Genomic DNA, 25587 nt, shown 5'->3' on the forward strand with positions numbered 1-25587 from the left:
GGTGAGACAACAAAAGGCAGAGATTTTCATAATGGCACCATGGTGGCCATGCTGCCCCAGGTTCTAATCCCTCCAACTGATACCCACCTCTCAACAGTTGCATCTCCCCTCTTTTTTGGACATGAGCACTCAAGGCCCGATCTGGCAGCCTCATCCAGAATGGCTTCACCTGACCATGTGAAAGTTGAACAGGGTGCTCTCCTGAAACTTGGCTAGTCTCGAGATGTGACCACCACTATCCTGGCATCCAGAAAGGACTCCCCCTCAAGACTTGAAGCAGAGTGAAATAATGTTTCTCTCAACTGAAAAAAGCAAAGGTTTTAATTGTTTTAATAACTAATATCTATAGAAATTCTGTTGAAACCAACATAATTTGTAGCAGAAAATATGAACTTACTCTTCAGTATTTATGCACTGTTTTAGATACTGGTTACTTCAAAATATGTTTGTATATAATAAAACAGAAGGTAGATTGCTAAAATACCTGTTATGCCATACCAGTTTCCTACCCTTGTGAATGCAGTCCTAGTGTTAAAAAATAAGAATAAAAAGATAGAAAAAGGGTGTTTTGCATCCTTCCCAGTAGCTAACAAGAGAGTATGGTGGTGACCCTCTGTGGGTACCATTAATGTTTATGACCTGCTTCTGTCAGGTAAAGTGATTTTGGTATCAAAAGCCTAGTTTATAATGTGCCCCTCCAAAAACAACCTCTTGCACTTCTGATTTAGTGCTAAAGCTTGGATTGTTTCTATGCAGACCTGTGAGGAATCCAACCAGTAGTCAGTGAAGTTGTGTAAATTGTACAGTTAGAGGTGGGAAACTAGAGTTCTATATGTGGGAAGCCTGCAAGGCTTGTGTGTGTGAAATCCCTTCTTTTCCCCATCATGACTCCAGGCCCCACCACCTATCTGTAGCAACAACACCAGTATCTGGGAGCCACCCTGAGCCCAGAGTTGCTCCATGCATTCTCCACCACTGTGGCTAACCCCAGAGCCTCTCCTGGAGTTGTCTGCCATACATCTGGCAGCCAGGCAGGGAGTGGCTCCCAGGGGGCTCTGCCAGTGTGACTGGACTTGGAGCCTCTGCTGGTGTCCACTGCAGCAACAGCCATTTGTCAAAGCCGCTCCTGGAGTCCACTGCCACAGTACCTGGGCCCATAGCCACTCCTGGCATACTGCCATAGCAGCTTTAGTCAACATCTGTGTCAATGAAGGCTGTCAGCTCAACTGGAAGTGTGTTGCCTGTGCATGCACAGACAATGCATATTTTTTTATTTAACCCCCAGTGTGTTTTAAAAAATCTTTTCACATTGTCCTGCAAACCTGGGGAGTATCCCAAGTTTGCAGAAGAATACCTTTAGCATCAGTGTGGTCCCAATCCACAGATTTAAGGAACCACAGAGGTGGGCCACACTTCACTATTAGATATATAGGAAATAGAAGCAATAACCATGCATTTATATATCGAAGCTTTTTATGGTCTGACTCTGTGGTCACTTGCATCATGGCCTGCTGTCCTTGGATGTAATTGCGGATATGGTTTTGTTGTTGATTAGCATTTTATGTCTTGACCTGTTAAATTTGGCCTGCTAGTTTATCAAATAGGAATCATATAGCATTTACTTATTACTGTCCTGAATATGGATTATGCATTCCCTAATAATGATGGAAAGATCAGGACACTGCTATAGCAGTGGAAATGAAAGAGTAAAAGTTGACTGTTAAATTCAGCTGTGGTGATGACCTGTTAATAAATGCAGGAGATTGGCTCAAAGCATGTTGTGCTCTGAGCTGTTTCTTTAGGAACAAACAGTATCTCATTGTAAAGAGCAGCCTTGGCCATAATTGGCTGTTTTTGTTAGGGCCAATTAGGCTTGCAAGGGAGAGGCAGATGCATAGGAAAAACAGAAAGGATCTTTCAATGGGTCTTGGTAGAGGGATGGAATGGAAAGAATGAGAACATGAGGGCACTGCTGACATGTATTTGGACTACATTGCAGTTTATTAGGAATTGCAAAAGGCATATAAAGAAGATGAACACCTTATGCTTCCAGTGAACTCAGAAAAGAAGTTAGGCTTGGGTATCTAAAAGAGGCTCCTTCCTTTTAAAAATAAGGTATTAAAGTTTCCAGTACTGGGGGCTGTCATTACTAGGTTGGATTACATCTTCAATTTCTTGATTCCTAAAAACAATGCATGATTGAACTTTTCAAAACTAAATTTTAACTCCCTGGTTTTTGAGTCCTGGGTCATCATCAGTTTGATTCTTTTTTGAAAATCAAAACCTTTTTTAAATTTTGAGACTTCCATGATCATTGTTGGGTACATAAAACTTTGCCTTCTTATACTATATTGCTTTGGATTCTTTTCTTTCAAGATGGTTTCAATACTAGAAGTGAGTCAGGGCATGGGAGAAGTAATAAAAGCAATTGAGTGTGAGGGGGGCAGGGTCCACCTGTTTGATGTTAAAATTAAACCTCTTCCCCTTCTTTATTTGTGAATGGGACAAATATGTAAATACACAATATGGATGTCCTATCACAACTAGGAAAAGGAAAGATCCCCTATTTCCGACTCTGGGGTGACGTTGCTTTCACGTTTTCACGGCAGACTTTTTTTTACGGGGTGGTTTGCCATTGCCTTCCCCAGTCTTTTACACTTTCCCCCCAGCAAGCTGGGTACTCATTTTACCAACCTCGGAGGGATGGAAGGCTGAGTCAACCTTGGGCTGGCTACCTGAATCCAGCTTCCGCTGGAATCGAACTCAGGTCGTGAGCAGAGAGTTCAGACCACAGTACTGCAGTACTGCTGCTTTACCACTCTGCGACACAACTAAGGAATCCCTAAATTTAGCTGTCAATTTTGAGGGAAGGGTTTTGGCAAGTAGATAAAATGACTTCATTACAAAGCCTGTTCTCTTGGAGTTCAGTGCCATAGGGACTATAAATCACATAACAAAGTCCACGTGCCGTGGAACTAGTTCAGTTGGAGCTAAATTTTAGCAGCATAAAGTGAGTGCCACAAATCAAGAAAATGGTAACTGGTGAGTGCTAAGCTGTGACTGTATAAAGTGGTTAGCTATTAGAGCAGCAGTTTCCTCTGCAGAAAATACACGTCAGTAAAGTGTCCTATGCTCTGTTGAATTCTGACTAATTAAGATAGGGGTCTTTTAAAAATAGAAAGCATATGGTCTGTTTAAATGAGAATTGATGCCATCTTATCCCTGGGGAATCAATTAAAAACCCATTTATTACAGACCTGGTTTATTTCTGTCATACTGGAAACCCCAGAGTAGTTTATCTGTATGACTGGCAGCATCTGTCACTCTGATAAAGACTTCCTAAAAAGATGTACCTGCTCTCATTTACCATTTCCAACAAGCGTATAAGGATGTACAATGTGCTGTTTTTTGGAAAAAAGAAGCTGAGATGTGCCAGGATCTAAACTGGATAGTTATCCATAATCTGGTATCAGTTGTTTAAAAATATACACAGCATCATGGTTGATGCTTGAACAGTTGAAAAAGTCTGTGTGTACATTTTGGTCATAGGCATAAATTTACAGGCAAGAGAGATGAGTCTGTGAATGTTAATTTGTCTGTCTTCCCACTATATTTTTCCAAGGCCAATTCAAGATGCTTTGGTCATCCCTAGCAAGGTACTGTTTTGCTGACCCCAGATAATCCTTAAACTGTAAAACATGGGAGCCTGGAGGGATCTATCTTCCATGGCTGCCCCCCCCCCATCCACCCTTGGTTGAAATTCCTGGCTGAGTTTCATGAATGAAGGGGGGGATGGAGTTGGAACTAGATGTGACACTAATTGCATTTAGTTTGTATTTAACATTGATACTGTGAAGAACATTGTCACTGTGTGGGGGAGATCAGCTACTGTCTTTCTTCACTTTTTTTTCTTGCCACCATCACCCAGGGTAAAATTCATCCCCCCTCTGTCATGAGATTGAGCAGGGTCAATGCCACAGGGGAGGATTACTTCAGCATGTTGAGGAGATGTGCAGACTTTCTCAAATTAAACAACTTTATTTCTACAAGGCACAAACTCAGGGAACTATAAAACAGATCCAGGTGCACTGAGCAACATAAACAAAAGGAAAGTTACTAAATACTTACCATCAGTGGCATATCTTATCTTTGTTACTTGCATGATTCCCCCCACCCCAGCTTACCTGTAAAGATCCTTAGTCTTATTCCCTTCTGTTGTCAAACATGTGAGTCTGCCCTGAAAGGACCAACCAACAGCTCACTCTAATGAACAAGCCCTCAAACAATGGAACTTATCTTTTCAGACCCCTCCACACATGGGCTCCGAAGGTCTTAGCCAATCTGGGTGCCATGTCCTGGGGCTCAAGCCTTGTCAGAACATGGACCTTCCACAATCAAGAAGTATTAATGCATCAAAGAGCTACTGTGTTTTCTGTGTTGGTTGTAAAGGATGCTGTCTGTTTGGAGAAGAGAACTTTTCACATTTTCCACCTATTTGCCCTTCCATCATCATAACTGTCACATTATCTCCCCCCCCCCCACCCCCACCCCCGCAAGATGCCTTCTGGATCAATGTTCAGGTGAGGGGGAAAGAACATAAGCAGAATAATGTAAAATAATTTTAAATACCAGTTCCTTTGTATCTACCAATAACAGTTGGAAGGGGAGGCTGAGATGGGGTTTTCTGCCCGCATAGTTTTGGAGGCTTCAGATTATAAGAGTGTGAAAAAACAGCTATTTATGAAGCTCCTGGCTTCCTCTGCAATGGAAAAAGATGGGATGTGGCCAGTGGAATAGGACAGCTGGAGTCAGTCCTCTGTAATGGGGAAAGGATGAAGAAGCAACAATTTGTTTCAGTTGTAAACCCCTTCCCCCCCATGTGGCTGTCTACCTTGCTTGTGAAGAGAACCAGCCTGTGTTTTGTCCTACCCTCAAAAGTTCCATAGGGAAAAGAATACATAAAAATGTGCTAATGAGTATGATAGTAGGTTTCCAAAACTCAGAACTAATTACACAGAATGAGGCTGTCATTATGTGCTTTTAAAAAACTTACTCATCTTTGTAGCCATTTTCAAGTGTGGGTTCTTTGCCAGTAGCACTTCATATTCTGGGAACAAGCCTTGGGGAATGATTTGGTGAGCACAGTAGAAAAGCGATTCATATAAAAGTATGATTGCTGCAATATGTTTCTCCACAGTAACACAGGTCAGTTTACCTATGTGATGGGCTATGCGGGATATGCATATGTATGATGTCACAGAGCAGCCACTGGCTCAGTAATCAATCTGAGGAGATGAGAATAACCGGCCCCACAGGCAAAGAATACCGATTGATGACAAATGCTGTGTGATCCCAGCTGGATTCCAGTTAAACATTTTTTTGCCTTTGCTGCTGCCAGTGACAAACTTCAAATGTCAGGAGAGTATAATTTGTATGTTGTTTAGGAATCAGCTTTGCTATTAACTAGATAATTACAATATCAACATAATTATGTTGCCAGTTTTATACAAAACAAATGAAATATTGTTTCGGCAAGCACAGTTTGGTAATTAAATCAGCACCTAGAAGAGCTCTTTCCTTGCACAACAAGCAGGTGCGTAACCACAAGTCATTTACTAGAAGGACTTTTAAATTCATAATTTATTCAGACTCTTTAAGTTTTGGCCCTGACTCTGAATTTGAAAACTTACTTTTCAAAACTGGCTGCTGTATTTGGAAGCCTGGAGAAACCAGTTCAAGTTCTGTTGGGTTCAAAAGTACCAGTAATGTGAATTTTTTCATGTTAGAAATGTTTGTAACCAAAATATAGTGTTCAGGCATAAAGCATGACTAATTACAGTTTAATGTTAAGATCAGCAATTTTTCTCTGGTGAAAGTGTTTTTGATCAATTTTTAATTTTCGTGGCCACAGCAGGCAGAGAAAATGTAATACCTTGCATCCTATATGTACCCTGTTCTTTTTTTCAGTTGATACAATGGCAATCTTTTATGTAGCCCTTCCTGTCTTAGAATCCAAGATGCCCTTGGTGTTAATTGGATAGTTAATATCCCTTGTTTTCTCTTGTCAGGTAATAGACTGGCCAAACTGTAGCTTTTATGCCTACATTCTCCCTTGTTAACAATTATTCAGTGGTAAATCTTGTTCTCTTCACTTTTTAATTATATGTTCTGGATATTTACAAATATGATGTGTGACTACATAGTACATGATAAATGCAATGAATCTGCAGCCTGTTTGCTTGTAACAGAGACCTAGGAAACTATAACAGGTTTGTCTGCTTCTTCTTAAATGTTAGTTACAACCTTCTATGTATCAACCTTTCCTTCTCTCATAGCTGTGTATTGAAACAGAGCAGTCATTTTTGGACATACATGAATATGCCTGGGTTTCCCTTCCAAAGAAAGAACCTTCAGATTTGGTACCAGTGAAAGTAAATAATTATCTAATTAGCTTGATAGGACAGAAGCACAGTATGAATAAATAAACATGGCTGTTTGATGCCAGATAGCCGTGTGAATATCTGTGATTTATAGCTGGTCAAAATACAGTTGTATTTCTTAGCATTTGCAGAATGTTAGCTAAGAGCTATTTGGTGTGCAGGCAGAGGAGGATTCTTAATACAGTGGAGATTGGTTTTCTGTATCCACACAGTACACAAATGCTTTAGTACTATACAAAAAAAGGCTACCAACGTATTACTGTGTAAACTAACTTTTCATATAGTATTTCTTCTTTTAAAAATATTTTGGGGGGCAACAAAACATTTCTTAAAGCCTGGTTGAAGCTTAAAGCTGCAGACGAAGGCTAAAGCTGTAAAGGCTAGGCTGAAAATCAAAGCAGACTGCTGAAGGCTACATAGGCTGAAGGCTGACTTCTATGACTTCTGACTTACAATTGGATCTGTGAAGCCTAGTATCTTGCATTTGAGGAGCCTTAATTGTACTGTGTTTTATGTTGTATCTGTCTATGACAATGAGGATATATATTATATTTATAATATATATCCTCATTGAGAGGATATATATATTAGGGTTGCCACTTCGGTGTGAAGGGCGGGGTATAAATTCCAATATAAATAAATAAATAAATAAATAAATATTAGGGTTGCCAAGTCCAATTTAAGAAATATCTGGGGACTTTGGGGGTGGAGCCAGGAGACTTTGGCGGTGGAGCCAGGAGACATTAGGGGTGGAGCCAAGATCAAGGCTGTGACAAGCATAATTGAACTCCAAAGGGAGTTCTGGCCATCACATTTAAAGGGACGGCACACCTTTTCAATGCCTTCCTTCCATAGGAAATAATGAAGGATAGGGGCACCTTCTTTTGGGGCTCATAGAATTGGACCCTGTGGTCCAATCGTTTTGAAACTTGGGGGATATTTTGGGAAGAGGCACTAGATGCTGTACTGAAAATTTGGTGCCTCTACCTCAAAAAACAGCCACCCCAGAGCCCCAGATACCCGCAGATCAATTCTCCATTATTTTCTATGGCAATAAATCTCCATAGGGAATAACAGAGTTCCCTGCAGACATTCCCCTCCCCTCCCCCTGCTTTCTGACGACCCTGAAGCGGGGGGAGGGCCTCCAAACCGGGGGATCCCCTGCCCCCACCTGGGGATTGGCAACCCTAATATATATATCCTCTCAATGAGGATATATATTATAAATACGGTTCTTTAATAAGCACTTAGGTATTTTTGTGGTAGCACATAAGAGGTTCTCATAAGATATTAGGTTTAATAATTATCATAATGCATTTATATTAATTTTGATTGTTCATTGTTTAGTTATTTTCACAACATTTTTCTTCATATGCTTTGCCTTATATGTGTAATTCTCTTTTGTTTTTTTGTGCTCTACATAAGTCACCACACTCCCATTTTTCCTTCCTTTAATCAATTTCTCAGTTAATTTTTGTTTGCCCCTCCCCTTTTCCTATTGTGGTCTTTGTCAGCTTTGATGTTTTAATTGCTTTAAACTGTTTCGATTGCTTTATTATGTTGGAAGCCGCCCTGAGCCCACTGTGGGAAAGGGCGGCCTATAAATCTACGTAAGTAAGTAAGTAAATAAATAAATAAAATGTTCATTCCCTTTCAGTTATTCTGTGCAATTTTTTTTTACTGCAGATTATTTCAATTGTTTGTTGGCTGTTATTGTTTTTCTTTATTTACTGCTGATGTATTGGCATATTGGGCTATTTTAGTGGTTTTTATTTATTTAAAAACATTTTAAGACCACCTTTCTGTCCAACTTAGGGATTTGAGGGCAGTGAACAAGAAAAACAGTATATGTGGCTTTAAAACAAAACACATGAAGAAGAGGAAGAGTTGGTGAGAGTGAAGGAAGGCCAGACAAAATAAAGAAGTCTTCACCAGCTGGCAGAAGATAATTATAGGCTGGAACAGACAAATATCCCGGGTGAGGGAATTCTATAACTTTCATGCCATGAAGGAGAAGGCCTTTCTTGGACTGCCACTGACTTAGCCTCAGTTGGCAGGGGCACCAGAAGCACCACCTCCAGAGATGACCATAGTGGTTGGATAGATTCTTAAGGTTTGCTGACCCCAAGCTGTGTACAACTTTAAAGGTCAATATTAGCTCCTTGAATCTGCTGTGGAAGCAAATTGGGAGCCAGCATAATTGGGACAAGACGGGAGCGATAGGTTCATAGCATTCTTTACCAGCATTCTGGACACTCTTCAAAGGCAGTCCTACATAGAAAACACCATGCTTCTGAGATAGCAGGATATGATATTACAACTATCTTGTCCTCAGTTTCTGTTTCCACCACTAGTTTCCCTGTAAAAACATGTTATCCAAACATCTCACTTTAAGGGTCAGAGCAGTAAGTATGATAATGAAATGGTTGTTTTATGGTGAAATGTAGGAAAAATGTTTCCTTCAGAGGAATAAAACAGAGCTCCAATGCCACCTTACGGACCTGATTTAACATTTATTCCAGGATGAGCTTTCATGAGTCAGAACTGACATCTTCAGATCCCTCAGGAGAGACTGGGATTGTGGGTCACTGTGACTTGTGCTCAGCTGATTTGTATTAAGAGGATGTTTTCCTTTGCTGGACAAAACTTGCTGACTTAAGGGTGACTTTTCTTACGAGACAGCCTTGCAGGTGTCTCTTATTCTCTGGTTGTGGGAAGATAAATGGTGGGTTCACTGTTCATTTGTGTTTGCTGTGTCTTCATGTTCTTTCCCTTGATTATCTTCCTATGTGGCCACCCAGGAGTGAGCAAGTGACTCCTGACACCTGGAAATAGATCAGGCAGGCTTGACAGATTAGGCTACAGTCTTTCTGCATGAGCTGTGCTTGGCCAGAAATGTTATCATTTCTGGAATGCTTTTACTTCAAAGCTTCTAGTCTTGAGTAGGCTTCAGGCATGACTTTTTCTGGTGTAGAAAGAACTTACAGCCAGTGAAGAACACATAATTGAGCAGAATGCTTCATGAAATAACCTAGGACAAAATAAGTTTTTTGGGGGGAATCAATGTGTTAAGGTTTCCTGGTTTCAGCAAGCATCATAGCTACATTGGTAATTATAAAGTTTCACAATCATAACCTGTAAAATGTTTTAAATAGGAACCAAACTTGAAAGGTTTATTATTTTGCTCTCTTTATGCTATTATTTTTTAAAAATTGTGTAGTAAAATTTGTTTAATAGTAAATTTGATCTTCAGAGCAGAATGAGCTGCATATAAAGCAACTGCCTCCCATCAGGAGCCATTGAAAGTGAAGAGACAAAGCCACCTGAAATCTCAATTCCCACAGTCTGTCCCCCAAGTTTTGTGTGCCTCCCAATACCTGTAATTCGTCTCCTTGGGAGCTGTATGGCCCCTGTTAAGAATCAACAGAGAAAAGCAAGAGTTTTGGGGCAGGAGGTTATCATGTTGAGAAAGAGATAAATGATCCTTTTGAGGGAAACAATTTTAGGGGTGAACTGATAAGCTCTTGCACTGAGGGCATAGAGTGAGGGTTCCTGGTAGTGGAAAGCATAGAATATTGGCTTTCTGGCTTACATGATGACTGGTGTGAAAGTTGCAGGCAAAGTATACTGTCTAAATAGGTTAGTAGAGTGAGGGAGGAACTGGTGGTAATGGGGAGTACACATCAGCAACAGAAACGTTAGGACCATAGCAGTCAAGTCCTAGACATCAAATTACATTTTGTAGGCCAGATGTTCAAGAACAGAGTTCTCTGATATAGCATTTTCTTAGGTGCAGCCTAAATGCACAAATGGGACAGTAATGACAGTGGTGTGGAGTGGAAGGATTTAATGTGAGCCTCTGGATATTATTTTGGGACAAAGAAAGCCTGGAGAAAAGAGATTACTTTATTTGAACTTTAGACTACTGATGTTTAACATCTTTTGTACTTGGTATTCTTGATGCCTGGTATCTGGGTAAAGCCAAAACATCTGTAGAGTAGGCAGTTAGTTAGATGTACTTGCTGGGAATTACTAGCTCCTTTTTTGCCCACATCAGAAAAGTCTGCTTGGAAATGTGCTGTTTTGGAAAGTGTGCTATTTGTTGATCAAGAACCACAAGGTTAACAAATGAAGATCCTGTGAATTTAGGGGGAGGTATTTGTGAGTTTCCTGCATTGTGCAAGGGGTTGATGACCCTGGAGGTCCCTTCCAACTCTATGATTCTATGAAATAAGGTGTGAGAGAGAAATTATGGGGTTTTCACTGTGCCTGGAAGCAAGTTGTGCTATGTGGTGTTTCAAACTTCTTTAATACTATTGAGTAGATTAAAGCATTTGACCAAAAGTCTTTAAATTCAGGTGTTGTAAATCCAGTCAGTTTCCCAGATATTTTGACCTAGTATGTTTCAAGAAAGCTGGGGGGAAAAAATAGAATTCTGCCTAGTTTCTATTGTGCGTAGTCAAATGATAGTTCTGAATGACACATACTTATTTAGCTGTACTATTTGAATTGTAACAGGTGATACAATGGTGACACTATACCCAAATATAAATTGACTAGGCAAAGCCAGGAAATAGAAAATCCAGGTGATGATTTGAGGAATTGAAATTCATTATTAGCTTGCCCCAAGTTTCCTTGCATACACCAGGCAGTTTGACAGCAGGATACCTATGGGAGCATCTGGGGACTCTTGGCCTCTGAGAGGGATTGCCAGTGGGGTATCTCACCATGATTAGAAGCAGTTGCTCTCCTTGAAAGGGATGGAGCAGCTGTAGCTCTACATTGGCCCCACTAGCAGGCCAGCTGGTCTAATCTTTAGACACAATGCCCTGGATAGTGTCTTTAGTATCTCTTCTTGTTACTGTATATTGTGACAGGCACCAGCTTCACGCATAGACTCTGTGTGCTGAAGACTGTTTCTTTGTTTGTTTATTTATTATTTTATTTACCTTAAATTTCTATCCCGCCCTCTCCGCAAGCAGACTCAGGGTGGCTAACAATCAATTTAAATATTTACATTTACAATTTAAAAACCAATAAAATACAATTACAATTAAAACATTCTAAAAAACATTCTATGGTGCTGTCTTTAATATAGGCGAATTCTTTTCCTGATGGTGATCAGATAGTAATCATAGCTCTTTAGAGATGTGGGGTGGCAGTCTTCTCCCAGGTCAGATGTTAAATGCTGTCAAAACAGTTCTGTCTTGCAGGCCCTGCAGAAGGTAGAAGGATCCCGCAGGGCCCTTATAGCCTCTGGGAGGGCATTCCACATTCCTGGTGCTGCCACTGAGAAGGCCCTAGCCCTTGTGGAGCATAACCTGGCCTCCTTTGGTCCAAGGATGGACAATAGATTTTGTGTCCCTATACGCAGTGCTCACTGGGGAACATGCTGAGAAAGGTGGTCCCATAGATAGACAGGCCCCCGACCATAAGACTGTGCCCCCAGACTGTGGCAAGTCCTCTCTGATTGTACAGTTCAGTGTTTCATTTGCAGTGGATGCTTGCATATGTGGTATTTAAAGCAATGTTTGCTGCCTAAGTATTCTGTGTTTTTCTTCTATTCAGGAGAGAGAGACTTCAGGGAAATTCTTGGAACTCTCTTATGCTGATCCTTTTGCCTTTCAGTAAAAATGAACACATGAAACTGTCTTATACTGAATCACACCCTTGGTCTTTCAAAGCCAGTACAGTATACTCACACTGGCAATGGCTCTCCAAGGTCTCAGGCAGAGGTCTTTCACATCACCTACTGGCTGATCTTTTTAAATTGGAGGTATCAAGGGTTGAAGCTGGATCCTTCTGCATGCCAACCAGATGCTCTACCACTGAGCCATGACCCCTTCCAAATAGATGTTGCCTACCTTTTTCCTGAATTGGATGTGATTGTATTGTATTGTTCATTGTTAATTATTGTTTCCCTTGCATTTAAAGACTGTTTCTCTGAATCTTGACTAAACATGTTGTGACAGAAAGTCTCTCAGCTTCTGAACGGTGTCCTTAGATCCTTCTTTCAGCCTGGGTGGTCAGGAAGACTAACCAGGAACTAGAATGTGTCAGTTGCAATTCTGAAAAGTCTAGTGGTTTCACTCTTAATGTGTAGAAAGTATCCTGTAGTGCAAAGAAATGAATGACTTCCCCTCTTTGATTCTAGGACTCATTGAGTCCCTTGAAATCATGACTCATAAATTGTTGTGGAAAGTCAGCCTACCTGATGTGTTTCATATTTAACATATAAGTTTAATGGCATTCACCAGGGTTTAGTAAAGAACTGGCTGTATTTCCTCTCATGGGTTCATCTGCTGATACAACCCTTGAAGAGACCCATAGGATTCTAGGATTTTGTTGGTGATGGATGTTAACTTTCCTAGAATGATGCACATTTTCTTACTCTGAACAAGCTCTGAGGACACTGTTGAAATAGCATGCAGTAACCTGACATCTAAAAACAAAACAAAAAACCCCCCACTGTTGACCATGATCACATATTTGTTATCATACCTAATGGGGCATTTTAGTAAATCAGTGTTATAGGTGGAAACACACCATACATATTGTGTTTTTTAAAAGAATGTATGTCTTCTTTAACCACAGGGTGCATGGTATATTTCTACTTGTAACATTATACATATAGAGTATAATCTGTATGCCCAGATTTGGATAGTCCAGGCTAATCTAGCCTCATCAGATCTCAAAAGCTAAGCGGGGCTGGCCCTGGTTAGTATTTGGATGGGAGACCCCAAGGAATACAAGGATCACTACACAGAGGCAGGCAGGGCAAACCACCTCTGAACATCTCTTGCCTTCGAAAGCCCTACAGCATTGCCATAAACTGGTTGCATCTTGGTGGCAAAAGAAAAAAAAAAGTAGCATTGCTTGGAAAAGTTGAAGGCAGTACTTAAAAGAGGAAGTCACAGCCTTCAATTTGCAAGACCTGAGCAAGGATATTTAGATGTAATAAATTCATAAGGTTGAGGTAAGGTAGAAGTGATGACAGCACATAATATATACAATGTAACATGATTCTTTGTCAAATATATAAATATTGAAGGATTTTGAAATATTTGGTTTAACATTTAGTAAAATATAATTTTCTGTTTTCTTTAAAATAGACATCTGACATGACATCTCTTGTCAAAATCATCATCAGTGAGATTTTTCTGTGTATGTAGGGCAGTGTGGTAAAAAACTGGGAATCTTGCATGTAGATTTGATTTCTAAGAGGTTTTTCATTAAAGTGAACAAAGGAGAACTCATACAACCGCTTACATATGTTTGTATATGTGTTTTTAGGGTTTGCTTTTAATATTGATAATTTTATGGCCAACTAATGATTTTGTTGTATTATTTCTACTTCATGAGCCACCTCAAGCAGGACTCTGGAAAGGTGGCTGATATGTTTTCTAGATAGGTAAATAATTAGAGGAATACTTTAATGTGCTTTAGTTGCTTCTTCCTACTACAGTGCTTGACTGTCCTTATCTTAACCATATAAAGGGTTAATTTGAAGGATAAATTCCTTGCTTCCCTTGTGTGTCTATGCTTTAAGGCCAAGGGGCAGCAGGTTTAAACTGCCTGAAATGAATGTTTTCTGTTGTGTTTGAAATCTCATGTGCTGAGCTTTCAGCTCTAAGCCTATTTTCACTGGTGAATGTTAACTCCCTGGGAAACAATATACAATGGTGTAGTTGTGCAGTCGCCTTTATCACCACATGTGCTTGTTGGTGCTGGAACGAATTGTCTTCAGCAATCCGATTTGTGATTTGTTTAGGGTTTGGCTGGAAATTGTAAGTGTCTGAGAACCAACAGTGTGCCTTGCTCTTGGAATGAAAGCAGAGCTATTTGTGGTAATATTTTACAGTATAGATAACTGGAAATTCTAGTTCCCATACAAACAGTCTCCCCATTTCCAGGGATTCTGCTTAATTGTGTGTGTTAAAGGAATGATAAAGCTACAGAAAATCTATGTTTGAGACTAATGCTACCATCATGTTCAAAAGTAATTAATTGCCGAATTACTTCCATGTGTGAGAGGCCAGAATTGAGAGAAATCCCGTGAAGCTTCAGAACAGCTGCGTCTGTTGCAGCCACCAGCTTGCAGACCTGAACTTGTTAGTCAATGTGTTAATAGAATGCAGTGTAAGAAGATTCCTCCTGTTAATAGTGTGGTTTAATTCAGGCATGATGTGCCACCCACAGTGCTTTAATGATCTCTACATAATATATGGTGATGTTCCCTGGGATGGAGAAGCAGGCTCTCTAGGTGAAAGGAGATGCCTTACACCACTAGCTCCCAACCTTTTTGGCACCAGGGACCAGTTTTGTGGAAGACAATTTTTCCATGGACTGGTGGGTGGTGGTGCTGGGGTTTTTTGCCACCCCAGACTGCCCCCCCCATCTCTGCCCCTCACGGGGGAGTCTTAAAAGAGGGGTAGACAAAGGTCACTGCCGCACCTCCCCTTCCACCCACCTGGGTGGATGAAAGAGGTGGTGCTTCGGAGAGAGGCTGCGCTGCCTCTTTTGTTCACCTGGATTCCAAGTGGATGGAAGGGGCGGCGGGGCTGCTCTGCCTTGCTATGAGGCTACCTCACCTCCCCCGTCTCCCCCGGGTGGGTGAAAGGGGAGGTGCAGCACCTCTGCCTCACTCTGCAGCCCTGTACTGGTTCACGACCCGGGGATTGGGAACCCCTGTCTTACACAGAACAGCTTTCTGTAGTTTTGGACAGATCACTTGTCTGATGAAAGTGAGGCTGCTGGTTACTACAATGGTTTCTGCTAGGGTGATGAACCCATGAAGTCATATGGATCTAATTGATTTTCAGAGAACTCATGGGAAGCTGATATACTTCTCCAACTGTACTGCTGAGGGCCATCTTATTTCTGGTATAGAGAGGTAACTTGGGCAGTACACAATAGAGCTTTAGGGCATCTGCTCTCTGTTGTCACAGTCATCATGGGTTGTGTTTGTTTGTATCCTTTGTAAAGTTTATATCTCCACTACCTGGCATTACATTTTAGGATACCCATGGCCTGGCCCTGCAAAGACCCATTTACATCAGATCCAGCCCCCCGTAACAAATGAATTCAACATCCCTGGTCTAGAACTTTTGATAGTCTGTTGTGACAACCTTGTTAATTTTATTTTGCTAATAAAACTATATTCTCTCTAGTCTTTGCTTCACTGCTAGATCAGAATCCAGGTTAATATTTGTTTGAGGGATGATAAAATAACATGTCGTTGAAAGGAGGGTATATTACTCCTCTGTTTTGGAAGAGGGTTCTGTTGACCCACTTGAGTGAATAATTGCATTTTCCAATTCTTAAGTCTTTGAGTGGGTAATGGAAAAGCATTTTCAAGTTCCTCTGGATGAAACAGGTTGCTTAGATTTATTTCAGTCTGCTTTCATGCCAAAGTTTGAGAATTGAAATGGTCCAGTCTACCCTGAGTGACAAATTCTGCCAGAGAATTGGCATGTGTGATCGTGTTAAACTTCCCTAGACTTCACTTCTCACCAGCTCTTGCTGCCATCTACTATAGATTCCTGGATTGATTGAGGGATATGGAAAATGGAGGTTCAGTTTTTTAGTAGTTTCATTCTTGTCTTGTCGGAAGGGTCTGGCAGAGTGATTTTGGGAATTCCATTTCTTTTGAGTAAGTTGGTGCCATCTCTGAGTGAGGTCAATAGTGGATTGAATGAGGTGTATAAACTGAAATTAAGACTAAAGAGGCATTGTTTATAATAATCAGTCCTGAGATGATGAAATAGTAGAAAAGCCTGTGCAGACCTGTAACTACAGTAGGGCATTTTAGGGCCACATCCCCTCAGTCATGAGCCATGCCTCACCCCCCCCCCCACCTCCAAAGGGTCATTTATTTACCTGCCAGCCCAGCTCATGCATGATCGCTGGCTGCACTTATTTGCCTCGCTACAGGAGGAGAGTCAGCCGGTGTGCTCTCTGCTCTGCAGTAGAGAAACTCTAGTTCAGAGTTTGAATGTTGTTGGATCTAGATATCCTTTTGAATCTCCATGCCAAGGTAGTGGCCAGTAGTGCATTTTAACCATTCTGGCCATTTTACCCATTATTTCCTTTCCTGGAACAGCAGGATGCCTTGAAACGTAGGTTTCATTTTATCATCTCTCAAAGAAGTATGCTTTAGTAATCCTAGAATGGTGTTGGGAAATGGGAGTTGGTTTGGAAAGCAGCAGCCAGATTAGTTTCTAGACTCAAACATAAAGAGCACTCACCATCAGTTTTGTATCAGCTCTGCTGGGTTACCTATATGCTCCTGGGCTAAATTCAAGGTGCTAATGCTTCCTTTAAAGTCTTGAGGAAGCATCTTCTTCCATATATTTTCTTTTACTTCATAAGAGCGGCATCAGATAATTTACCGGTGGTGCCTGCTTGTATCAGATTGGTAGCCCTGTTTAACAGACGCACCCCAATATGGCTGCAACTTTGTTGAACCAAATGTCCACAAATGTCTGTAGTGTAGTCATGGATCTGGGATCTGAGTTGTTTTAAGTGGCATTTGGCCCTTTTAACATAATTAGTTATCACTGAAGGTGTTGTTACATCAAAAGAAACACACACTGCTTGTATGTTTCAGTTGCTGGCCCATCCTGGCCCTCAAATAGACTTGTATGCATTGCCATCATGAGGTGGGTTTGCTAGAGTTTGGCAGCATATAAAACTGGTTCCACAAGTATCTCTTTTTTTGTGTTCCATGCCTCCTGGAGCATCATTTCCTTCACTTCATCTTGATTTAGATATTGATTGAACAGAACAGCAGAATCATGTTGACTTCACGATGCCTCTTCAGTTGTCTTTAAATTGGAGTATTTCTAGGGGCAGAAGTGCCCATGCTCAGACATCTTCCTTTGAAGATAAAAAGCTTGTTGTTGAAGTTAACAAGGCCTTTTCCCAGTCTTGTTTAGGTTCACGAATGTCCAGAAGGAATTATGAAGAAATAAAGAACTGTTGCTGCAGATGTCTCTGGTCATAGAAAAGGGAATGGAATCAGATGGGAAACACACAGCAGCTATTAATAGCAACCATAGAAACATTTCTGTACTGGTGAATATGTATGTGTGTGTATATATATATATATATCTGTTATGAAACACTGAAATTAATTTTTTAGTAGTATCGAAGCTGGCAGTAATCACAGTAGGAGAAGCTTTGTGGTGCTTCTGTATTTGCCTGTGACTACTGCTGCAGGGCCAGGGAGCACGTATATCTCATTACTACCTTTGCTGATAGTCATATGAAGTAAAAGAGAAGGGTAAACTACCACCTTGTCTATGATGTCCTTCATTTCATAAAATATTTGAGAACCCTACTAAAATTTGACATAGTGGATGAAATGGGTAAATTTACATATCTGTATGGCCACCTCATCCAACTATATTTAAAAAGCAGCATTTCATGTTTGCGCTTGTGCACATTACCATTGAGTGTGGCTCAAAAGCATTTTAAGTGTCATGTGTGGAACTGCTCCTAGACTTTATACATACTTGACTACTATTTCTTTGTCCCAGCTTTAATCCAGACTGCTCTAACAGCCTAACAGAGCTACACCAAGTGTAACTCCTCTTATTTTAATGCATTTAGACAGGAATAACTCTGCATAGGATCTTCAGAGTTGCATTTTCTGGGACATGGTCATCTAAGGAAGCAGACACAATGAATAAAGGGAGTTTTATTGCAAGTAGGCTGATGAAAGGGTAATCCTCTGTTGTACAGTGCTTTGATCATGTGAGGCAGTAGAAATGAGTATTTGCTAGGAGAAGCTCATGCATCATTCAGAGTATTGTATATTTAAATACCCAGTTGAAATTCTAATTTGCTGTTGAGCTTTTGCTATAGCTATTCCTGTGGTTGCTGTATCAATCTGAAAGTGGTTTATTTTAAAGTGAACAATTATTATGTTTTTTAAAAAAAATCTACATTTTTTTCTATTGGCTCTTTTGAAACTTAACTAACATTGAAATTAAAATTTAGATCTTACTCCATTTCTGTACTAGTATTTTGAGGGAATGCAAATATTCAGTTTTAGAAAATGGCATAAAACTATGAGTTCAGATATTGCCTGGAGAAGCCGTGCCAAATGGTATGTCAGCTGTGCAGTGTTGCAGGTTTGTGAAGTTTTCCAGTGTTATGTAAGGAATGTTCAGATCAAGAATGACATCTTCAGATCTTTATTTATATTGATCTCCAGAAGTGCTTCTTGCTTGCTACAGAGTTGTACAGACATATCAGGTTTCCATTTCTGAGATCCCCCCCCCCCTCTGCCATGACAACTAGACTTGGTAAAAGAAGAAATACTGGAAAGTAAGTGTTTGAGGCATCACATGACATCTGCAGACATAAACTGCATAGACAATCCCCTTTTGAGCACTGGATGAAAAGTAGCAGCCTCTGCCAAAGGGACTTGTAAGGAAGAGAATTTGAACAGGCAGCAGATTATAGGGATCAACGTACATTTGGGTTCTTTGAAAGATAGTTTATTTTTTGCAGCTTTAGTGAACAATTTGATAGATTAATTATGGAAGACAATTTCCTAATACAGTTTATTTAACTATTTAACATAGGCGTGCAAATAAGTCCTCAAAAGTTAGTAGGCCATAAAACTTGCTAATCAGGGGAAGAGATGGTGGCAATCTTTGCCAGTTTAAAACATTGTCTGATTCCTTTGTTATCAGAGGTGATTCCACTTTCCTTCCTACTAGCAAGCAGACAAGTGGCTGTTTACAAGCTTGTATATCATTTACTATGTTTAATTTAGAATTGTTCCTCTTGTTAGTGCTGCTCCACATTGTATATTAAATCTTCTTTCTTTTGAAGAACATGGCTTTGTCCCATTCGGGTTTCCTAGGGATAGAGGAAAGCATTGCACCACTTTCTTGCCGTAGGAGGTTCACTGAGTTGCTTTTGGTATAGGGCATTAGGCAGTACATGTGAGACTGTTGGTTTTTACCTATATCAGAGGTGAGGCAGCCCTGTACAGCATACATCTGGCTGCTGAGACCCTGTGTATAAATAGCCTGTAATGCTGTTGAATGTGAAATATAGGTATTACAGTGCTGGGATCTGACAGTTATCCATGGATTTGGTCTTTCTGTTTGCTTTAAGTGAGAATGGTCATAGGAGAATGTTATGTGTTTCCTCTTTTCTTTTTGGGTCCCATGGGGGTTTCCTTATCTCTCCTAGTTCAGAACGCATGAAATCAGTCAGTATACAAGATTATCACCTAGCACTCTCTCTCTCTCTCTCCCCCTCTCCCCTTCAGGTCTTTTGTTCTTGGTATTTGGTGAATGTAGTGATAGCAGATTTATGGGTATGTTGATTTCTACCACAGATAAAATTGAGTCTCTCCCGATTGCCTCTTGGAGCATTATCTCTGTATTGTAGTATTGTAGAAGTAGCTGTAAAGTTTACTATATGCATATCAAATCTAGGAAAACAAACTTAGCTTTTGTGATGGCCATCCCACACAGTAGAACTTTCTTTCCTGGAGATCTAAATTGACCATCTTTTAAAAGTAATGTAACACTGTTAGTTTGCAGGACTTGAGTAAGGTTGTTAATGACAGGATGGTTTTGGAAGTCATTAATTCATAGGGCTGACATAAGCAGCTTGATGGCATGTAAAATGTGTGCACATGTACACACAACGCTGTTTGGACACACTGCTGGATTGAGAGAGTGGGGTCAATGTATGGGTTGTGCTGCCTTTCCTTTGTTTTTTCGTTCAGTTCTACCCATCTCTTTTGCTTGTGTGTGACAACTATCATGAATGCTGATTAAAATGAAATCCAAAAGGCTGCTAAACTTATTTGGGATCTGTTCATTAAGTAAGTTTGAGTTTATTTGCAGCAGTTGCATGTAATGAGGAATACATGGTTTGGGAACACTGTTGAGAGGAATGGGGTCAGGGCATGTAGGAACCTGAAGTCCAACTCCTAATGCTAGTTCCTTTTATGTTTAAACTAGACGCAAGATGTTGCTGTTTGATAACAACGTTCAGCGGGCTGGCCAGATTTTCAAATTTGAGGCCATTTTATTTGCACGATAATTTGAATCAAGGAAGCTGTACCTTTGCAATACGCCTCTGTAGTTTGCAGCTCTGTTAACTTTTTAGTTATCTAGCAGAAAAACCAGAGTCAAAGTACATTTCTTACATTTCTTCTTCCTTTTTTCTAGGTGCAGGAGAGTCGGGGAAGAGCACAATTGTAAAACAAATGAAGTAAGCATTATTTTCTTTGCTCAAATATTGTAGTCTTTGTTTCATATTCACAGATTTATTGCATTGATCAACACTTGTGTGGAAGTGCTCCTACATTATTTAAAAACTGTAAATTTCCTAGGCAAAATGTTCAGATTTCAGCTGGTGGCCAGCTATAGCTTTAAGTTACATGCAAATAGATTATGATGACCTTCATATAGGATGTACACTTACCGTAACTATTTCCTTCTGTGGAAATGCTTTTCATGTAAGATTTCTTCCCTTTTGTAGGTAGGCACATCTGTATTTATGGGCTTTATAAACCACCCTTTCAGGTAATCTGGACTGGCTCCTCATTCTTAAAGACTAGATGAGGAATCCCTCTTGAATAGGGACCAGATGGGAAAGCAGGCTGCAGGAGCCATGTAGAGGAAGAAATTTCAATTGGTACTGTCTTTCTCTTTCCTTTACAACAGGCTGTCTTTGCCAGTATTCCTTTTTCTACTTAACTGAAAGATGCAAAGAAAAAATTGAGAGGTAACAAATCAAAGCCCACTCCTGCTTGACAAGTATTGTGGGATGGCTCTTGTCTTTTATTCTTGTCAAAGAATAAAAGCCTCTCAGTCACACTAGGGAAACGGAGCCTCTGAATTGCATCATCTTGGCAATGAGAAAAAGTGGCCATGGATAAGGCTCAACAAGAAGCAACATATCAGGCTTTTGTGAAAGATGGGTTCATGGGACTATTTTTGTTTGTTTTTGCTTTTGCATAGTAACCTCTGAATCTATCATGCAGTGAGCCCTTTCATGCAGTCCACTTCCACTAGGATCCCTGTGTATTACTACTGCAGAAAGTGACAGGGGAAAGTGATAATCAGAATAGGGTTTTAGAAATCAAGGCTAAGCAAGGTTCTAAAATAGTGCTTGGATTAGAAATTCACTGTGTGGGACAGTTCTGGGTTATCCTGAATTTTGCCAAATGATCCTTATTCCCTTGTTTCTGTGGTCTTTGGGGCATGTAGCCTATGATCATAACCTTTAAGCTTTGGCATTGTGAGTGCAGGAGAAAGGAGTAGAGAAGGCATACCATACTGATAATATTATAGGAGGATATCCCCTGCTAGTGGCTTTCTTGACACAAATCTGTAAGAGGGAACGCAGTGTGAATTTGATAACAGTTGCAGATGTTGGCATTGTATTTGCAGTTTTGACATTTGATGTCTTCCTGTTTTTTGTATTCTAGAATTATCCATGAGGATGGATACTCAGAAGAGGAGTGCCGACAGTATAAAGCAGTGGTTTACAGTAATACCATTCAGTCTATTATGGCTATTATCAAAGCAATGGGTAACTTGCAAATTGATTTTGGAGATTCTGCCAGAGCGGTGAGTTTGCTTTCCTTCCTGCTGACTGATAACTTTGCTAGTAGGAATTAATATTTTCCATTGGTCAGGGGAAGAGCTCTAATCCTGATTTCCTGACAGAAGTATAATTTTGCAGAAGAATCTCTGTGAAAATATGAGTTGCCCATTCTTTCTACACACTGTGGTATTTGCTTTTTGTAGTACAGAATCTGAGTTAGTCTAGCCAGTCTAACCTAGGCTTGCCAAGCCCCCAGCCTGGACAGGGCACTTTGAATGGTGGTAGAATAAAATTAAAATTAATTAAAAATTTAAATTAAAATGGCCTCACCAACATTGCCAGTGCAATGACAATCACTTCTGGGGAATACCCAGAAACTACAGCAGAGTTTATAGCAGGAATAATCGGAAACTCTGTGGTAAAAATCAAAAAAGGTTTTGGCAGTTCCTGAGCTACTGCCATCATTTCTGGGTGTTCTTCGGAAATGATGTTATCACACTGGCAGTGCCACCCCCACCCACCTTATCCCCATCCTCACTCCCCTCCTGCCTGGCAACCTTACTCCAGTCACTGCGTAAGAACTTCTTTCATACAGCCCGTGGTTTGTTCTCAAGCTTGAAATGAGAGGGCAAGAACTCAAGTCTCTTTATTCTGTTTGGATTTTCCTGGATTTGATTTTAGATCGAGTGTACATTCTAGGTTAGTAAAGGCGGGGCATGCTGGTGCAGCCTTAATTTTTTTCCTCTGGGTTTTAGAAAGAGTTATGCATGGCAGATATATTAATGGTTTTACTGAGTATTTCCAATCTTTTTTTAAGGACTTCACAGCTAAACTTGATACATTCCTGTAGAAATAGTGCTTGTGTTTAGGGAAAAGCACAACAAAGTATACAGGTTAGGGGAAAGGTATGACTTTTCACTTGTTGATGTATTCCAGTCTGTTCAACAGCATAAATTGAATCTAGTGGTTTCAAGGCCTTTCACTGTCGTCTAGAGTGATGGGTGTTTAACTGCAAATTGTGATTGAGAATGGTGAAAAGCAGCAGGGAGTCTTGTCTTGGTAAGAGGAACTCAGTGCATGCAAGCTGGGTGGTTGATTACCTTTTTACATAAACCACTTAATCAAAAGTCAGTGAAGTATCAGAGCCTTAGCTATTCTGTTGTTCTCTCTGTTTCTGGGTGACTTCCTTGTCTTAAATTAATCTTAGTTTAAACAAGCAAAAGCTGTTCATTGTGTGAGTTTGGCTAAGTTTTCCAAGCAAGTCTCCAGAGATTACTTTAGAATAAGAAATTCTGCATAAACAATATGGAGGAAGGATGTGGTGACGCATTTTCTAAAGGGGTGTGTGCACACATGCTGTAATGCTGCAATTTTAAGAAAATAAGGGCATAGCAGTTTGAAGGCAGCCTGTAACTAAGGCAACCAAATGGGTCATGACCAGCTAAGGAAGGAGGATTCAGTGTGTGTTGACTGAGGTGAAGGAAAGAAAAAAGCTTGCCTATATGGGTGGTTGCTGCAAATAGGAGTGACTTTAAACAATCCATAAATAAGACTGTCTTGCATAACCCTAAAGGCCTTATGTTTGAAGTACTGACCACCTTGAGGCAGGTTGGATGTGGGCAGCAGGACGCCATGGAGGGCTGGTCAGTCAAGGCTATTCACTGTTGTGAATATTCTAGGATAATGTAAAGACACCTCTAGAGAGAGAAAGGAGAATAATTGTACAGTAGTGGAGGTTATTTTTGGCCTTTGTGAATCATTTTTTTTTGTATGCTTTATCAGTCCTCTTTCCAGTCTGCTGTTTTAAATACTCACATATATCAACATGTAGGGATTTCCTTGCCTGTATACATTGCATTCTGGGTTCTCTAAATATTGGGGAAGCCCAGGTTGAGACTGATGTGCAGATTACATCAGAGCACTTGGAGTTGCTCAAGTAGTGCACACTAAGACTCTGAAAGATGCAAATCATAATTTCTCTGGTAATGTTTAGTGGAAAGAAGGGATGTATTCAGCTGTTGCTGTCCCATGTTATCTGGCTGCAAGGAACTTCTCTGAATCCTCACAAGTTCCCCCTTAATGATGAGCAGCAATATGGATATAGCCTCATTACTAGTACTTTGCTGAATTTTTGCCCACAAAAATTGGGTTTATGTGTGGGGAAGGAGTTTGAGGAAGGGGCAGAACATTTCATAGTGTTTACCTTTTCTGAGTGCAGTTCACCATCTGTTCACAGCTACTTCTTTCCTCAGTCTTTTACGTTGGTGCCATTTAAAAAAAAAAGACCAAAAAACATGTCCCCCCCCCCCCCAGTTGATCTTAATCAATAGGTGATTGTATATGCAGTAGGAATTGAACTAGGGGCCTATCTTGTGCCAAAAGATGATCAGCTCAAAATGGACATTGTGGGCTTTTTATTCTTGCTGGAAATTCAAGTTGTGTGTCCTTTCTAGTTTTTGTCTTTCTCTGTACACAAGACTGATTTTGTAAGGTGGGGTTAGTTACTGTGAAGAAACACCATTTTACACTATGGTTATCTGGGAGTTGGCAGTAAGAGGCCATCAAACTGGAGGCAGGCTTCAGCCTAGTCTCTTCCTCCTCCCCCCTCCCCTCGTGTCTGGAGCAGCACTTCTGAGGAGGCCTCCTAGAGAGGCAGGAAGTCTTTCAGGCTGGTCTCCCAGAAGGCTGCAGGAAGGAAAACCAGTTCCTGGGCAGGAACTGGGTTTTATATTAGAGGTTTTTTGAGGGGAAACGGGCAGTTAAAAGTCGTCGGGGAAGCTGACAGTTGAGAGTTTGATTTGAGTCTTGTTGACTGGTGAGTCGGTTCTGGATGGTATGGTCAGGGCCAGTTATATATTAGGGAAAGAAGGAGCGTTTATCCCTACTTTCATTTATTACTTCTGCTCACCCTGTATTTAAAAATGCCTGTATATAGTTATAAATTGTAAATAAATGTTTTATTTGTTTAAAAGGTAGTCCCTCTGTCCCACATAGGTTCCCCAACCGCCTTAGACCACACTATTGCAAGAGGGGAATCCAGGGAAGGCATGCAGTTGGCAAGGGTGCCAATCCTCCAGGGGTCTCCCAAAGAAGGACTTTGGTTTCTGTCATAACCAGGTGCTGGGCTGGCAGAGGACCTTGAGGCCAGGTCTCAGAACTGGCAAGGGGGATTGGGAGTCCTGTTCCTCTTGGTCAGGAACCCCCGAATTGAACAGGTGATGGCAGCGTGCTGTAGTGGTGGGAAGAGGATAAGCTCCCTCCAGGAGTTAGCAACTCAAAAGGGAGTTGACAGGACTGGGTCTGAAGACAGAATCGGGCCGGTTCCGTCACAGTTACCATTGCCACGAAACCTTGTATATTTAGACCTTTGTTTGGTATATCTTTTTTTTAAAAATCTGGTATCAGTCTTGCTGCTAAAACAATAGAAAACAGTAAGAAAAAATATATATAGACTAACAAAATCTGTGGTAGGGTATGAGCTCTCATGAATCACTGCCCTTGCGTGATCTTTCACTGGAAATTGGTTGGAGGAGTCTATTAAACTCTTCCTCCTCCCCCC

The 25587-nt window shown here is 40.6% G+C and overlaps 1 protein-coding gene across 1 annotated transcript in view; it reads left to right on the forward strand.

Moving 5' to 3' along the window:
* The window catches only part of LOC132572703 (guanine nucleotide-binding protein G(i) subunit alpha-2), a 201893-nt gene that overhangs the window by 94375 nt on the left and 81931 nt on the right, over positions 1-25587 (forward strand). The window contains exons 2-3 of the mRNA XM_060240058.1: positions 20645-20687; positions 21910-22051. Coding sequence (XP_060096041.1) covers positions 20645-20687; positions 21910-22051 — 185 coding nt within the window. The remainder of the gene's footprint in view (positions 1-20644; positions 20688-21909; positions 22052-25587) is intronic.

The sequence above is a fragment of the Heteronotia binoei genome, chromosome 5, assembly GCF_032191835.1.
Source record: "Heteronotia binoei isolate CCM8104 ecotype False Entrance Well chromosome 5, APGP_CSIRO_Hbin_v1, whole genome shotgun sequence".
Classification (NCBI taxonomy): Eukaryota; Metazoa; Chordata; class Lepidosauria; order Squamata; family Gekkonidae; genus Heteronotia; species Heteronotia binoei.